The sequence below is a fragment of the Oncorhynchus masou genome, chromosome 5 (assembly GCF_036934945.1).
Source record: "Oncorhynchus masou masou isolate Uvic2021 chromosome 5, UVic_Omas_1.1, whole genome shotgun sequence".
NCBI classification, from domain to species: domain Eukaryota; kingdom Metazoa; phylum Chordata; class Actinopteri; order Salmoniformes; family Salmonidae; genus Oncorhynchus; species Oncorhynchus masou.
This window is the reverse complement of record NC_088216.1, coordinates 92,380,216-92,398,313: the sequence shown is the minus strand read 5'-3', so window position 1 is coordinate 92,398,313 and position 18,098 is coordinate 92,380,216. Positions and strand designations below refer to the sequence as shown.

Sequence of the window (18,098 nt, the reverse complement as noted above, 5' to 3'; positions counted from 1 at the left end):
GAATTCCCTATGAATAACCTGTAGTTCAACCTATACCCCACCTATACCCCACCTATACCCCACCCTAACCCCACCTATACCCCACCCTAACCCCACCTATACCCCACCCTAACCCCACCTATACCCCACCCTAACCCCACCTATACCCCACCCTAACCCCACCTATACCCCACCTATACCCCACCCTAACCCCACCCTAACCCCACCTATACCCCACCCTAACCCCACCCTAACCCCACCTATACCCCACCCTAACCCCACCTATACCCCACCCTAACCCCACCTATACCACACCTATACCCCGACCAATACCCCACCCTAACCCCACCTATACCCCACCCTAACCCCACCCTAACCCCACTCCTCCCTAGAATGGAATGACTGCAATGTATTTCTAGGCCGTCTTCCCAAATGGCACCCTATTCCCAATATAGTGCACTACTACCCGTGCCCTATGGGTGACCAGTGCATTATAACGGGAATAGAGTGCCATTTGGACAGCAGCCCTAATTTATCTCTAGTGTAGTGACCCCCTGATAAACTGACTGTAGTAAAATGACACACATTTTTCTTAAAAAATATTTCTAGCAGGTATTCTGTACACTTTAATATCTGAAAGTTATAAAGCAGTCTGTCTCTGTTGGCCCTGGACCTATCAGAAGAGAGGAGTTGGAGAAGCGGCCAGTTCATTGGCCAATAGTACTGCATCAGGAACCAATGGCAGTTCTCAGTGAGTCACTCCCTGTTAAAGGAGGAGCTTCCCATTGCGTTGGATCTTGAGGATCTTTCCCAGTCTCTGTTTAGCCGTCGCCATGCCTTTCTTTAGCCGCTTCGCTGTGAGGAGAGAGACACAGAAAGGGTCAAGACTTTTATAAACCTTCGAAAAAATAAATAATGAATTCAACAGCAACTATCTTCCAATTGATTAATAGACTGTTGTTTTAAGCATATGTGAAAAGTAGGGGACTAACCTAGACCTATAGGTGGTAGTGTGAATAGTTGAATCACCACAGGTCTATCTGGCTCCGAGGACCAGTGTGTAGTAATGGATTAATTGAGCTAGGCTTCTGGTTTGGGTAAGGTAGATCACTTACCTTCACCCTTTGCTGCTGCTCCTCCTGTGACTGCTCCTCCTGCTGTTGATGCTCCTCCCCCTCCTGCTGCTCCTTCTCCTCCTGCACCTGCTCCTCCTCCTCCTCCTGATGCTGCTGCTGCTCCTCCTCCTCCTGCTGCTCCTCCACCTTCTGCTGATGCTCCTGCTGCTCCTCCACCTCCTGCTGATGCTCCTCCTCCTCCTGCTGCTTCTCCTCCTGCTCCTCCTCCTCGCTCCCCTTTGGCTGTGTTGTTGTTCTGAGACAATGAAGATGTGGAGGGTCGTCTCTGTGTGAGGATGACTCCGGGGGCCATGGGCTGGAGCCCTCCAGCCTGACTCCCTCCTGCCCCAGAGGAGTACTCGTGGTTGGTCTGCCCCGGCTCAGTGTCCTGGCCCATGCCTGGTTCTGGAGAGCTGCTGTATCTGCTCAGCTTCCTCACTTGCTCCTCCTCTTCCTCCTCCCTCACGGCAGCAGGGGGCTTCTTTTTGGTGCTTTTCTTCTTCTTCTTGGTCTTCTGCTGTTCCTCCTGGGAAAGAAGAAGAAAGGAATACTGCATCCCAAATGACACCGTATGCCCTAAATAGTGCACTATTTTTGACCAGGGCCCTATGGGAGCCATACCAGGGCCCTATGGGAGCCATATCAGGGAATAGGGGGTAGTTTGGGACACATATTATGACTACAGGAACATATCACTGGTGGAGAGAAAATTGTTTTATTCAATTACTTTCTGAGCTCTTTGGTAGCCAGCTAGTGAGTTAACAGACGACAGGCAAGCCTAGCTAATTAGCTAGCTAGCTATCGTGGCAAAATGTGAAAATGTTTTTCAGTCAAATGACTTATTTCTACAACTTCTACAGGCTATGCATGTTGTGTTCTGGGGCCGAGTCTCAGTTGGTAAGAGCTCAAACCACCAAGTGGGTTCAATTCAATTGAGTCCAAGTGGGTAGTTGCGTGGCAACACGTAGTTAGTCCAACTGACCTGGTGAGAGAGTTTGGCTGCAGCAGCCGCCAGTCCTGTCTCTATGGACGCCACTCTTGCTCCTTCTCTGGCCGGCCTCGCCTGACGAAGCACAGAGGGACCGACACGTGCTACAGACAGACACATTGATCAATACAACTTAAAACTGAATAGAACTACTGGGAATCACATGCTACAACTTAAAACTGAATAGAACTACTGGGACCCACATGCTACAACTTAAAACTGAATGGAACTACTGGGACCCACATGCTACAACTTAAAACTGAATAGAACTACTGGGACTCACATGCTACAACTTAAAACTGAATAGAACTACTGGGACTCACATGCTACAACTTAAAACTGAATAGAACTACTGGGACCCACATGCTACAACTTAAAACTGAATAGAACTACTGGGACTCACATGCTACAACTTAAAACTGAATGGAACTACTGGGACCCACATGCTACAACTTAAAACTGAATAGAACTACTGGGACTCACATGCTACAACTTAAAACTGAATAGAACTACTGGGACCCACATGCGCTACAACCACAGAGACCTCACAGCTCAGAACACATTCACATCATCTCATTCAGAGTGGTTGGGTTAAATGCGGAAGGCACATTAGAGTTGAATACATTCAGTTGGACAACCGACTAAGTATCCCCTTTCCCTTTCAACTGTTTAATTAAATCAGTCACAGTACATTCGGAAAGTATTCAGACCCCTTCCCTTTTTCCACAATTTGTTACGTTACAGCCTTATCCTAAAATGGATTAAAGAAAACATTTCCCTCATCAATCTACACACAATACCCCACAATGACAAAGCAAAAACAAGTTTTTAGAACTGTATTAAAAATAAAAACAGAAATAGCTTATTTACATAAGTATTCAGACCCTTCGCAATGAGACTCAAAATTTAGCCCAGGTGCACCCTGTTTCCAATGATCATCCTTGAGAGGTTTCTACAACTGGTTTGGAGTCCACCTGAGGTAAATTCAATTGATTGGACATGATTTGGAAAGGCACAAACCTGTCTATATAAGGTTCAACAGTTGACAGTGCATGACAGAGCAAAAACCATGCCATGAGGTCGAAGGAATTGTCCGTAGAGCTCCGAGACAAGATTGTGTCGAGGCACAGATCTGGGGAAAGGTCCCAAAAAATGTCTGCAGCATTGAAGGTCCCCAAAAACAAAGTGGAAGAAGTTCGGAATCACTAAAAGAGATGGGAGAACCTCCAGAAGGACAACCATCTCTGCAGCATTCCAATAATCAGGCCTTTATTGTAGACTGGCCAGACGGAAGCCAATTCTCAGTAAAAGGCACACAACAGACCGCTTGGAGTTTGCCAAAAGGCACCTAAAAGACTCTGACCATGAGAAACAAGATTCTCTGGCCTGATGAAACCAAGATTGAACTCTTTGGCCTGAATGCCAAGCGTCACGTCTGGAGGAAACCTCTTACCATTCCCTATGGTGAAGCATGGTGGTGGCAGCATCATGCTGTGGAGATGTTGTTCAACGGCAGGGACTGGGAGACTAGACAGGATCGAGGCAAAGATGAATGGAGCAAAGTACAGAGAGATCCTTGATGGAAACCTGTTCCAGAGCGCTCAGGACCTCAGACTGGGGTGAAGGTTCACTTTCCAACAGCACAACGACCCTAAGCTCACAGCCAAGACAACACAGGGGTGGCTACGGGACAAGTCTCTGAATGTCCTTGGTCCTTGAGTGGCCCAGCCAGAGCCCGGACTTGAACCCAATCGAACATCTCTGGAGAGACCTGAAAATAGCTGTACAGTGACGCTCCCCACCCAACCTGACAGAGCTTGAGAGGATCTGCAGAGAAGAATGGGAGAAACTCCCCAAATACAGGTGTGCCAAGCTTGTAGCATCATACCCAAGAAGACACGAGGCTGTAATCACTGCCAAAGGTGCTTCAACAAAGTACTGAGTGAAGGGTCTGAAAACTTATGTAAATGTGATATTTCAGTTGTTTTTTTTAAATATATATTAATTTGCAAAAATGTCAAAAAACAGTTTTTGCTTTGTCATTGAGGTATTCTGTATAGAACTATGAAAAAAAATATTGAATTGATTTTGGAATAAGGTGTACCTGTAGGGCTGTATGGAGTGTCTGAACCTTTCCTCTTCTTGGACCTGGATTTGAAGACAGGGTTATCCTCTTCAGACTCCAGAGAAGGGTAAACTGGAACAAACACACAGCCTTAGGTTAGTCAGCACTCATATGGGGAGTGGCAGGGTAGCCTAGGGAGTGGCAGGGTAGCCTAGTGGTTAGAGCGTTGGACTAGTAACCGAAAGGTTGCAAGTTCTAATCTCTGAGCTGACAAGGTACAAATCTGTCGTTCTGCCCCTGAACAGGCAGGTAACCCACTGTTCCTAGGCTGTCATTGAAAATAAGAATTTGTTCTTAACTGACTTGCCTAGTAAAATAATCTCATAAACAGGGATGGATATTAAGCTAGCCTGCTAGCTCAAGGCAAGTACTTTTCAGACCAGACGAGTAGAAAACGTACCGAACTAGCCCGCCGGCGAGATACATTTTGTCTTTTCAAATATTGCATGGCCCAGAATTTCGACCCGGGCTAGTAAACAAATCCTGAAGTTCCATCCCTGATCATATATGATCCACAGCTCAACACTGTCTTCTTCCACAGCTCAACACTGTCTTCTTACACAGCTCAACACTGTCTTCTTCCACAGCTCAACACTGTCTTCTTCCACAGCTCAACACTGTCTTCTTCCACAGCTCAACACTGTCTTCTTCCCCAGCTCCTCATGATCCACAGCTCCTCACTGTCTTCTTCCACAGCTCAACACTGTCTTCTTCCACAGCTCCTCACTGTCTTCTTCCACAGCTCAACACTGTCATCTTCCACAGCTCAACACTGTCTTCTTCCACAGCTCAACACTGTCTTCTTCCACAGCTCAACACTGTCTTCTTCCCCAGCTCCTCATGATCCACAGCTCCTCACTGTCTTCTTCCACAGCTCCTCACTGTCTTCTTCCACAGCTCAACAGTGTCTTCTTCCACAGCTCAACAGTGTCTTCTTCCACAGCTCCTCACTGTCTTCTTCCACAGTATCTCACTGTCTTCTTCCACATCTCAACACTGTCTTCTTCCACAGCTCAACGTTGTCTTCTTCCACAGCTCCTCATGATCCACAGCTCCTCACTGTCTTCTTCCACAGTATCTCACTTTCTTCTTCGACATCTCAACACTGTCTTCTTCCACAGATCAACACTGTCTACTTCCACGGCTCCTTCAATCACATCCTCTTTTATTCACTCTCTCCTCAATCTTCTAGAAGGTAACATTCCTGAAAATTGCATATTTCTATCGAGCGATGACACATTTCAGAGGCCAACCAATCAAATTGCTCCATGTGTTGATGATGATGATGTGCATTGCTGCAGTATTTGGTTTCCCCTCCATTAACATGCTTTCTCTCCCCCTCTTTCTCCAGCTGTGCGGCAGCTGCATCCTCTCTCCTTCCATCTATACCTCTCTCCCCGAGCAGAGCAGAGTAGAGGGAAGGGTAGAGGCCACTCTGCAAACACAGGCTGTATAACCACCATCTCAGATAAGAACAGGGCTAAAGACTTACTCTCATAGACCCTGTCTCTAGAACTGACAGCCATCAGTTAGTCAGAGGAACATCTGTTGTATCTGTAGTAGAACATGTATCATATCTCTAGTGGAACATGTATCATATCTCTAATGGAGCATGTCTCATATCTCTAATGGAACATGTATCATATCTCTAGTGGAACATGTATCACATCTCTAATGGAATGTGTATCATATCTCTAATGGAACATGTATCATATCTCTAATGGAACATGTCTCATATCTCTAATGGAACGTGTATCATATCTCTAATGGAATGTGTATCATATCTCTTTTTTATTTATTTTACCTTTATTTAACTAGGCAAGTCAGTTAAGAACACATTATTATTTTCAATGACGGCCTAGGAACAGTGGGTTAACTGCATGTTCAGGGGCAGAACGACAGATTTGTACCTTGTCAGTTCGGGGATTTAAACTTGCAACCTTCCGGTTACTAGTCCAACGCTCTAACCACTAGGCTACCCTGCCATCCCAGGGTAGCCTAGTGGAACACATATAATATCTCTAGTGGAACATGTATCATATATCTAGTGGAACATGTATCATATCTCTAATGAATATGTCTCATATCTCTAATGGAATATGTCTCATATCTCTAATGGAACATATATCATATCTCTAATGGAACATGTATCACATCTCTAGTGGAACATGTCTCATATCTCTAATGGAACATGTCTCATATCTCGAGTGGAACACATATAATATCTCTAGTGGAACGCATATAATATCTCTAGTGGAACACGTATCATATTTCTAATGGAACATGTATCATATCTCTAATGGAACATGTATCATATCTCTAATGGAACATATATCATCTCTAAGGGAACATGTATCATATCTCTAATGGAATATGTCTCATATCTCTACTGGAACATGTATCATATCTCTAATGGAACATGTATCATATCTCTAATGGAACATGTATCATATCTCTAATGGAATATGTCTCATATCTCTAATGGAATGTCTCATGTCTCTAATGGAATATGCCTCATATCTCTAATGGAACATGTATCATATATCTAATGGAACATATATCATATCTCTAATGGAACATGTATCACATCTCTAATGGAACATGTCTCATATCTCGAGTGGAACACATATAATATCTCTAGTGGAACACATATAATATCTCTAGTGGAACACGTATCATATCTCTAATGGAACATGTATCATATCTCTAGTGGAACACGTATCATATTTCTAATGGAACATGTCTCATATCTCTAATGGAATAGGTCTCATATCTCTAATGGAATATGTATCACATCTCTAATGGAACATGTATCATATCTCTAATGGAACATGTATCATATCTCTAATGGAACATTATCATATCTCTAGTGGAACATGTATCACATATCACATCTCTAATGGAACATATATCATCTCTAATGGAACATGTATCATATCTCTAATGGAATATGTCTCATATCTCTAATGGAACATGTATCATATCTCTAATGGAACATGTATCATATCTCTAATGGAACATGTCTCATATCTCGAGTGGAACACATATAATATCTCTAGTGGAACACATATAATATCTCTAGTGGAACACGTATCATATCTCTAATGGAACATGTATCATATCTCTAGTGGAACATGTATCATATCTCTAATGGAACATGTATCATATCTCTAATGGAACATGTATCATATCTCTAATGGAACATGTCTCATATCTCGAGTGGAACACATATAATATCTCTAGTGGAACACGTATCATATTTCTAATGGAATAGGTCTCATATCTCTAATGGAATATGTATCACATCTCTAATGGAACATGTATCATATCTCTAATGGAACATGTATCATATCTCTAATGGAATATGTCTCATATCTCTAATGGAACATGTATCATATCTCTAATGGAACATGTATCATATCTCTAATGGAACATGTATCATATCTCTAATGGAACATGTATCATATCTCTAGTGGAACATGTATCATATCTCTAATGGAACATGTATCATATCTCTAATGGAACATGTATCATATCTCTAATGGAACATGTCTCATATCTCGAGTGGAACACATATAATATCTCTAGTGGAACACATATAATATCTCTAATGGAACATGTATCATATCTCTAATGGAACATGTATCATATCTCTAATGGAACATGTATCATATCTCTAGTGGAACACGTATCATATTTCTAATGGAACATGTCTCATATCTCTAATGGAATAGGTCTCATATCTCTAATGGAATATGTATCACATCTCTAATGGAACATGTATCATATCTCTAATGGAACATGTATCATATCTCTAATGGAACATGTCTCATATCTCGAGAGGAACACATATAATATCTCTAGTGGAACACATATAATATCTCTAGTGGAACACGTATCATATCTCTAATGGAACATGTATCATATCTCTAGTGGAACATGTATCATATCTCTAGTGGAACATGTATCATATCTCTAATGGAACATGTATCATATCTCTAATGGAACATGTCTCATATCTCTAGTGGAACATGTATCATATCTCTAATGGAACATGTATCATATCTCTAATGGAACATGTATCATATCTCTAATGGAACATATATCATCTCTAATGGAACATGTCTCATATCTCTAATGGAATAGGTCTCATATCTCGAGTGGAACACATATAATATCTCTAGTGGAACGCATATAATATCTCTAGTGGATCACGTATCATATTTCTAATGGAACATGTATCATATCTCTAATGGAACATGTATCATATCTCTAATGGAACATATATCATCTCTAAGGGAACATGTATCATATCTCTAATGGAATATGTCTCATATCTCTAATGGAATATGTCTCATATCTCTAATGGAACATGTATCATATCTCTAATGGAACATGTATCATATCTCTAATGGAACATTATCATATCTCTAGTGGAACATGTCTCATATCTAATGGAACATGTATTATATCTCTAGTGGAACACATATAATATCTCTAATGGAACATGTATCATATCTCTAATGGAACATGTATCATATCTCTAATGGAACATTATCATATCTCTAGTGGAACATGTATCATATCTCTAATGGTACATGTCTCATATCTCTAATGGAACATTTCTCATATCTCGAGTGGAACACATATTATATCTCTAGTGGAACACATATAATATCTCTAGTGGAACACGTATCATATCTCTAATGGAACATGTATCATATCTCTAGTGGAACATGTATCATATCTCTAATGGAACATGTATCATATCTCTAATGGAACATGTATCATATCTCTAATGGAACATGTATCATATCTCTAATGGAACATTATCATATCTCTAGTGGAACATGTATCATATCTCTAATGGAACATGTATCATATTTCTAATGGAATATGTATCACATCTCTAATGGAACATGTATCATATCTCTAATGGAACATGTATCATTTCTCTAATGGAACATGTCTCATATCTCTAGTGGAACATGTATCATATCTCTAATGGAACATGTCTCATATCTCTAATGGAACATGTCTCATATCTCTAATGGAATATGTCTCATATCTCTAATGGAACATGTATCATATTTCTAATGGAATATGTATCACATCTCTAATGGAACATATATCATCTCTAATGGAACATGTATCATATCTCTAATGGAACATTCATCATATCTCTAATGGAATGTGTATCACATCTCTAATGGAACATGTTTCATATCTCTAATGGAACATGCATCATATCTCTAATGGAATGTGTATCACATCTCTAATGGAACATGTCTCCTATCTCTAATGGAACATGCATCATATCTCTAATGGAATGTGTATCACATCTCTAATGGAACATGTTTCATATCTCTAATGGAACATGCATCATATCTCTAATGGAATGTGTATCACATCTCTAATGGAACATGTCTCCTATCTCTAATGGAACATGCATCATATCTCTATTCTAGTGGAAACTCTACTGAACAAAAATATTAACATGTAAAGTGTTGGTCTTATGTTTCATGAGCTGAAATAACAGATCCCAGCAATGTTCCATACACACAAAAAGCTTATTTCTCTCAAATTCTGTGGGCAAATTTGTTTACATCCCATTCAGTGGGCATTTCTCCTTTGCCAAGATAATCCATCCACCTGACAGATGTGGCATATCAAGAAGCTGATTAAGCAGCATGATCATTACATGGGTGTACCTTGTTCTGGTGACAATATAAGGCAACTTAAATGTGCCGTTTTGAAACACAACACAATGTCTCAAGTTTTGAGGGATTGTGCAATTGGCATGCTGACTGCAGGAATGTCCACCAGAACTGTTGCCAGAGAATTGGATATTAATTTCTCTACAATAAGCTGCATCAACTTCGTTCTCTAGTAGAACTCCGCAGACCACGTGTAACCACGCCAGCCCAGGACTTCCACAAACGGCTTCTTCACCTGCCGGATCATCTGAGACCAGTCATCCAGACAGCTGATGAAACTGAGGAGTATTTCTGTCTGTAATAAAGCACTTTTGTGGGAGAAATTCATTCTGATTGCCTGGGCCTGGCTCCCCAGTGGGTTGGCCTGGCTCCCCAGTGGGTTGGCCTGGCTCCCCAGTGGGTTGGCCTGGCTCCCCAGTGGGTTGGCCTGGCTCCCCAGTGGGTTGGCCTGGCTCCCCAGTGGGTTGGCCTGGCTCCCAAGTGGGTGAGCCTATGCCCTCAAGGCCCACCGATGGCTGTGCCCCTGACCAGTCATGTGAAATCCATAAAAAAAATGTAACCTTTATTTAACTAGGCAAGTCAGTTAAAACCTGTTTGGGGTAGGGGGCAGCATTTTCACTTTTGGATAAATAGCATGCCCAAACTGAACTGCCTCCTACTCTGTCCCAGATCCTAATATATGCATATTATTATTAGTATTGCATAGAAAACTCTGAAGTTTCTAAAACTGTTTGTCATCATGAAGTGCTTTGAGAGACTAGTCAAGGACCATATCACCTCCACCCTACCTGACTCCCTAGACCCACTCCAATTTGCTTACCGCTCAAATAGGTCCACAGACGATGCAATCTCAACCACACTGCACACTGCCCTAACCCATCTGGACAAGAGGAATACCTATGTGAGAATGCTGTTCATCGACTACAGCTCGGCATTCAACACCATAGTACCCTCCAAGCTTGTCATCAAGCTCGAGACCCTGGGTCTCGACCCCGCCCTGTGCAACTGGGTACTGGACTTCCTGACGGGCCGCCCCAGGTGGTGAGGGTAGGTAACAACATCTCCTCCCCGCTGATCCTCAACACTGGGGCCCCACAAGGGTGCGTTCTGAGCCCTCTCCTGTACTCCCTGTTCACCCACGACTGCGTGGCCACGCACGCCTCCAACTCAATCATCAAGTTTGCGGACGACACAACAGTGGTAGGCTTGATTACCAACAACGACGAGACGGCCTACAGGGAGGAGGTGAGGGCCCTCGGAGTGTGGTGTCAGGAAAATAACCTCACACTCAACGTCAACAAAACTAAGGAGATGATTGTGGACTTCAGGAAACAGCAGAGGAAACACCCCCTATCCACATCGATGGAACAGTAGTGGAGAGGGTAGCAAGTTTTAAGTTCCTCGGCATACACATCACAGACAAACTGAATTGGTCCACTCACACAGACAGCATCGTGAAGAAGGCGCAGCAGCGCCTCTTCAACCTCAGGAGGCTGAAGAAATTCGGCTTGTCACCAAAAGCACTCACAAACTTCTACAGAGGCACAATCGAGAGCATCCTGGCGGGCTGTATCACCGCCTGGTACGGCAACTGCTCCGCCCTCAACCGTAAGGCTCTCCAGAGGGTAGTGAGGTCTGCACAACGCATCATCGGGGGCAAACTACCTGCCCTCCAGGACACCTACACCACCCGATGTTACAGGAAGGCCATAAAGATCATCAAGGACATCTACCACCCGAGCCACTGCCTGTTCACCCCGCTATCATCCAGAAGGCGAGGTCAGTACAGGTGCATCAAAGCTGGGACCGAGAGACTGAAAAACAGCTTCTATCTCAAGGCCATCAGACTGTTAAACAGCCACCACTAACATTGAGTGGCTGCTGCCTACACACTGACACTGACTCAACTCCAGCCACTTTAATAATGGGAATTGATGGGAAATGTTGTAAATATATCACTAGCCACTTTAAACAATGCTACCTTATATAATGTTACTTACCCTACATTATTCATCTCATATGCATACCTATATACTGTACTCTATATCATCGACTGCATCCTTATGTAATACATGTATCACTAGCCACTTTAACTATGCCACTTTGTTTACATACTCATCTCACATGTATATACTGTACTCGATACCATCTACTGTATCTTGCCTATGCTGCTCTGTACCATCACTCACTCATATATCCTTATGTACATATTCTTTATCCCCTTACACTGTGTATAAGACAGTAGATTAGGAATTGTTAGTTAGATTACTTGTTGGTTATTACTGCATTGTCGGAACTAGAAGCACAAGCATTTCGCTACACTCGCATTAACATCTGCTAACCATGTGTATGTGACAAATAAAAATTTGATTTGATTTGATTCATGTCTGTGAGTATAACTGAACTTATTTAGCAGGCGAATCCCCGAGGACAAACCATTCAGATTTTTATTTATTTTTAAGTCACTGTCTTTTCAATATGTTTTCATGGGGACTCCAGAATTCTAATCAACTTTCCTGCAATTCCTACCACTTCCACTGGATGTCACCAGTTTGTAGACAATGGTTGAGGTTTTTCCTTTGTGTAATGAAGAAGTACCATAGATCAGAACGAACGTCATTTCATGTGTACCTTTTGATAGAGGCGTGTAACCAGAAAAGTAGTGTCAGTTTGTTTTTGCTCCTGTATTGAACACAGATCATCCCATCTTGAAAGCGGTGCTTTTCTGGATCAAACGGGCCAAATAAATGGACATGTTGGATATATATAGACGGAAATAATCGAACAAAAGGACCATTTGTAATGTTTATGGGACCTATTGGAGTGCCAACAAAAGAAGCTCGTCAAAGGTAAGGCATGAATTATATTTTTATTTCTGCGTTTTGTCGCGCCTGCAGGGTTGAAATATGCTTCTCTCTTTGTGTACTGGGGTGCTATCCTCAGATAATAGCATCGTTTGCTTTCGCCGAAAAGCCTTTTTGAAATCTGACATGGCTAGATTCACAACAAGTGTAGCTTTAATTTGCTATCTTGCAAGTGTGATTTCATGAAAGTTTGATTTTTATAGTAATTTATTTGAATTTGGCGCTCTGCATTTTCACTGGCTTTTGGCCAGGTGGGACGCTAGCGTCCCACATATCCCAGAGAGGTTAATCTTGAAACTAGGGGGCACTATTTTTATTTTGGGAAAAATCACGTTCCCAAAGTAAACCGCCTATTTCTCAGGAACAGATGCTAGAATATGCATATAATTGACAGCTTAGGGTAGAAAACACTCTAAAGTTTCCAAAACTGTCAAAATATTGTCTGTGAGTATAACAGAACTGATATTGCAGGCGAAAGCCTAAGAAAAATCCAATCAGGAAGTGACTCATGTTTTGAAACCGTTGTGTTCCTATGCACCCCTATTGGTCACTGAAAGGCATATCAACCAGATTCCTTTTTATAAGTATTCCCTAAAGTGTCTACAGCATTGTGACGTAGTTTCACGCCTTTATGTTGAAGAATGAGCGTCAGCGACTACATTGCGTAAGTGGCCAGCTGAGGGCTCTGAGGGTGATTCTTGCGTAAAAGACAGAGGTATTCATTTTTCCTGTCGCTCCTACTGAAAAGCCAATTGTCCTGGTTGATATATTATCAAATAGATATTTGAAAAACACCTTGAGGATTGATTATAAAAAATGTTTGCCATGTTTCTGTCGATATTATGGATATAATTTGAAATGTTTTTTTCGCCGTTGTCGTGACCGCTATTTCCGATTTCTGAACATAACGTGACAAGCAAACGGAGGAATTTTGGGTATAAAAATAATCTTTATGGAACAAAAGGAACATTTGCTGTCTAACTGGGAGTCTCGTCAGTGAAAACATCCGAAGATCATCAAATGTAAATGGTTAATTTGATTGCTTTTCTGATTTTCGTGACCAAGCTTCCTGCTGCTAGCTGGACATAATGCTATGCTAGGCTATCAATAAACTTACACAAACGCTTGTCTTGCTTTGGCTGTAAAGCATAATTTCAAAATCTGAGATGACAGGGTGATTAACAAAAGGCGAAACTGTGTTTCACTATATTTCACTTGTGATTTCATGAATATGAATATTTTCTAGTAATATTTCTTGACCGTTGCGCTATGCTAATTAATGTAGTTGATGACAATTCTCCAGGATCCGGGATGGGTAGTTCAAAGAGTTGATTTTCACTTGTCTGACCGCTTGCATGATGCCGAGTTTCTCACACAACTGGCCTATCTGGGTGATGTTTTTTCTCACCTGAATAATCTTAATCTAGGATTACAGGGACTCTCCGCAACTGTATTCAATGTGCGGGACAAAATTGAGGCTATGATTAAGAGGTTGGAGCTCTTCTCTGTCTTCATTAACAAGGACAACATACAGGTCTTTCCATCATCATTGTACAGATTAACTCAAGTTTACGGACAATGTCAAATGTGATTTTGCAAGGCACCTGAGTGAGTTCAATTCAACTCAAAGTTTATTTGTTACGTGCACCGAATACAATAGGTGTAGACCTTACAGTGAAATACTTACTTAAAGGCTCTAACCAATAGCGCAAAAAAGGTGTTTGGTGAACAATAGGTAATTAAAGAAATAAAATAACAGTAAAAAAACAGGGTATATACAGTAGCGAGGCTATAAAAGTAGCGAGGCTACATACAGACACCGGTTGTCAGGCTCATTGAGGTAGTATGTACATGTAGATATGGTTAAAGTGACTATGCATATATGATGAACAGAGAGTAGCAGTAGCGTAAAAATAGGGGTTGGCGGGTGGTGGGACACAATGCAGATAGCCTGGTTAGCCAATGTGCGGGACGACTGGTTGGTCGGCCCAATTGATGTAGTATTTACATATGTACTTTAATGTATAGTTAAAGTGACTATACATATATGATAAACAGAGAGTAGCAGCAGCGTAAAAAGAGGGGTCGGTGGGGGGGTACACAATGTAAATAGTCCGGGTAGCCATTTGATTACCTGTTCAGGAGTCTTCTGGCTTGGGGGTAAAAACTGTTGAGAAGCCTTTTTGTCCTAGACTTTGCACTCCGGTACCGCTTGCCATGCGGTAGTAGAGAGAACAGTCTATGACTGGGGTGGCTGGGGTCTTTGACAATTTTTAGGGCCTTCCTCTGACACCGCCTGGTGTAGAGGTCTTGAATGGCAGGCAGCTTTGCCCCAGTGATGTACTGGGGCCGTACTCATTACCCTCTGTAGCGCCTTATGGGGCCGAGCAATTGCCATACCAGGCAGTGATGCAACCAGTCAGGATGCTCTCGATGTTACAGCTGTAGAACATTTGAGGATCTCAGGACCCATGCCAAATATTTTCAGTTTCCTGTGGGGGAATAGGCTTTGTCATGCCCTCTTCACGACTTTCTTGGTGTGTTTGGACCATTCTAGTTTTTTGGTGATGTGGACACCAAAGAACTTGACGCTCTCAACCTTCTCCGCTACAGCCCCGTCAATGAGAATGGGGGCATGCTCGGTCCTCCTTTTCCTGTAGTCCACAATCATCTCCTTAGTCTTGGTTACGTTGAGGGACAGGATGGTATTCCGGCACCACTCAGCCAGGTCTCTGACCTCCTCCCTATTGGCTCTCTCATCGTTGTCAGTGATCAGGCCTACCGCTGTTGTGTTGTCTGAAAACTTAATGATGGTGTTGGAGTCGTGCCTGGCCATGCAGTCATGGGTGAACAGGGAGTACAGGAGGGGACTGAGCACACACCCATGGGGAGCTCCAGTGTTGAGGATCAGTGTGGCAGTTGTGTTGCTACCTACCTGGGGGCGGCCCGTCAGGAAGTCCAGGATCCAGTTGCAGAGGGAGGTGTTTAGTACAAGGATCCTTAACTTAGTGATTAGTGATGAGCTTTGAGGGTACTATGTTGTTGAACGCTGAGCTGTAGTCAATGAATAGCATTCTCACATAAGTGTTCCTTTTGTCCAGGCGGGAAAGGGCAGTGTGGAGTGCAATAGAGATTGCATCATCTGTGGATCTGTTTAGGCGGTATGAAAATTGTAGTGGGTCTAGTATTTTTGGGTAATGGTGTTGATGTGAGCCTTTTGAGAAAACTTTAAGCTCGTCTCTCAATTAAAATACGTGTCAATTTTTTTCCCCTTGATAACCAGCGCACTTCTGTATGTTGTAAAAGCGATACATGGTCGCTTCCCATATCATTGCATAGTGCAGAAAATACACGAGAGTTCAGGGGCCTTGCTTTAACAAAGTTAACCATTTTCACTGTAGTGTCCAAAACGTCTTTCAAGCTGTCAGGCATTTCCTTGGCACAAGAGCCTCTCGGTGGATGCTACAGTGTACCCAAAAGCCTCTCGGTGGATGCTGCAGTGTACCCACGAGCCTCTCGGTGGATGCTACAGTGGACCCAAGAGCCTCTCGGTGGATGCTGCAGTGTACCCAAGAGCCTCTCGGTGGATGCTGCAGTGCACCCAAGAGCCTCCCGGTGGATTCTACAGTGGACCCAAGAGCCTTTCGGTGGATGCTGCAGTGTACCCAAAAGCCTCTCGGTGGATGCTGCAGTGTACCCAAGAGCCTCCCGGTGGATTCTACAGTGGACCCAAGAGCCTTTCGGTGGATGCTGCAGTGTACCCAAAAGCCTCTCGGTGGATGCTGCAGTGTACCCACGAGCCTCTCGGTGGATGCTACAGTGGACCCAAGAGCCTCTCGGTGGATGCTGCAGTGTACCCAAGAGCCTCTCGGTGGATGCTACAGTGTACACAAAAGCCTCTCGGTGGATGCTGCAGTGTACCCAAGAGCCTCTCGGTGGATGCTACAGTGGACCCAAGAGCCTCTCGGTGGATGCTGCAGTGTACCCAAGAGCCTCTCGGTGGATGCTACAGTGGACCCAAGAGCCTCTCGGTGGATGCTACAGTGTACCCAAGAGCCTCTCGGTGGATGCTACAGTGTACCCAAAAGCCTCTCGGTGGATGCTGCAGTGTACCCAAGAGCCTCTCGGTGGATGCTGCAGTGTACCCAAGAGCCTTTCGGTGGATGCTGCAGTGTACCCAAGAGCCTCTCGGTGGATGCTGCAGTGTACCCAAGAGCCTCTCGGTGGATGCTGTAGTGTACCCAAGAGCCTTTCGGTGGATGCTGTAGTGTACCCAAGAGCCTTTCGGTGGATGCTGTAGTGTACCCAAGAGCCTCTCGGTGGATGCTGCAGTGTACCCAAGAGCCTCTCGGTGGATGCTGCAGTGTACCCAAGAGCCTCTCGGTGGATGCTGCAGTGTACCCAAGAGCCTCTCGGTGGATGCTGTAGTGTACCCAAGAGTCTTTCGGTGGATGCTGCAGTGTACCCAAGAGCCTTTCGGTGGATGCTGTAGTGTACCCAAGAGTCTTTCGGTGGATGCTGCAGTGTACCCAAAGCCTCTCGGTGGATGCTGCAGTGTACCCAAGAGCCTCCCGGTGGATTCTACAGTGGACCCAAGAGCCTTTCGGTGGATGCTGCAGTGTACCCAAAGCCTCTCGGTGGATGCTGCAGTGTACCCAAGAGCCTCTCGGTGGATGCTACAGTGGACCCAAGAGCCTCTCGGTGGATGCTGCAGTGTACCCAAGAGCCTCTCGGTGGATGCTACAGTGTACACAAAAGCCTCTCGGTGGAAGCTGCAGTGTACCCAAGAGCCTCTCGGTGGATGCTACAGTGGACCCAAGAGCCTCTCGGTGGATGCTGCAGTGTACCCAAGAGCCTCTCGGTGGATGCTACAGTGGACCCAAGAGCCTCTCGGTGGATGCTGTAGTGTACCCAAGAGCCCCTCGGTGGATGCTACAGTGTACCCAAAAGCCTCTCGGTGGATGCTGCAGTGTACCCAAGAGCCTCTCGGTGGATGCTGCAGTCTACCCAAGAGCCTCTCGGTGGATGCTGCAGTGTACCCAAGAGCCTTTCGGTGGATGCTGCAGTGCACCCAAGAGCCTTTCGGTGGATGCTGTAGTGTACCCAAGAGTCTTTCGGTGGATGCTGTAGTGTACCCAAGAGCCTTTCGGTGGATGCTGTAGTGTACCCAAGAGCCTCTCGGTGGATGCTACAGTGTATCTCGGTGGATGCTGCAGTGTACCCAAGAGCCTCTCGGTGGATGCTGCAGTGTACCCAAGAGCCTCTCGGTGGATGCTGCAGTGTACCCAAGAGCCTTTCGGTGGATGCTGC

At 43.9% G+C, this 18,098-nt stretch overlaps 1 protein-coding gene across 1 annotated transcript in view; it reads right to left on the bottom strand.

The window, feature by feature from the left end:
- Positions 1-372: 372 nt before the first annotated feature.
- LOC135540448 (lysine-specific demethylase phf2-like) overlaps positions 373-18,098 on the bottom strand; it is a 226,971-nt gene continuing 209,245 nt past the window's right edge. Inside the window, exons 20-23 of the mRNA XM_064967078.1 lie at positions 4,187-4,279; positions 2,077-2,186; positions 1,095-1,620; positions 373-834 (exon numbers count right to left, since the gene is read on the bottom strand). Of these exons, the coding sequence (XP_064823150.1) occupies positions 746-834; positions 1,095-1,620; positions 2,077-2,186; positions 4,187-4,279 (818 nt within the window). The 3' untranslated portion in view covers positions 373-745. The remainder of the gene's footprint in view (positions 835-1,094; positions 1,621-2,076; positions 2,187-4,186; positions 4,280-18,098) is intronic.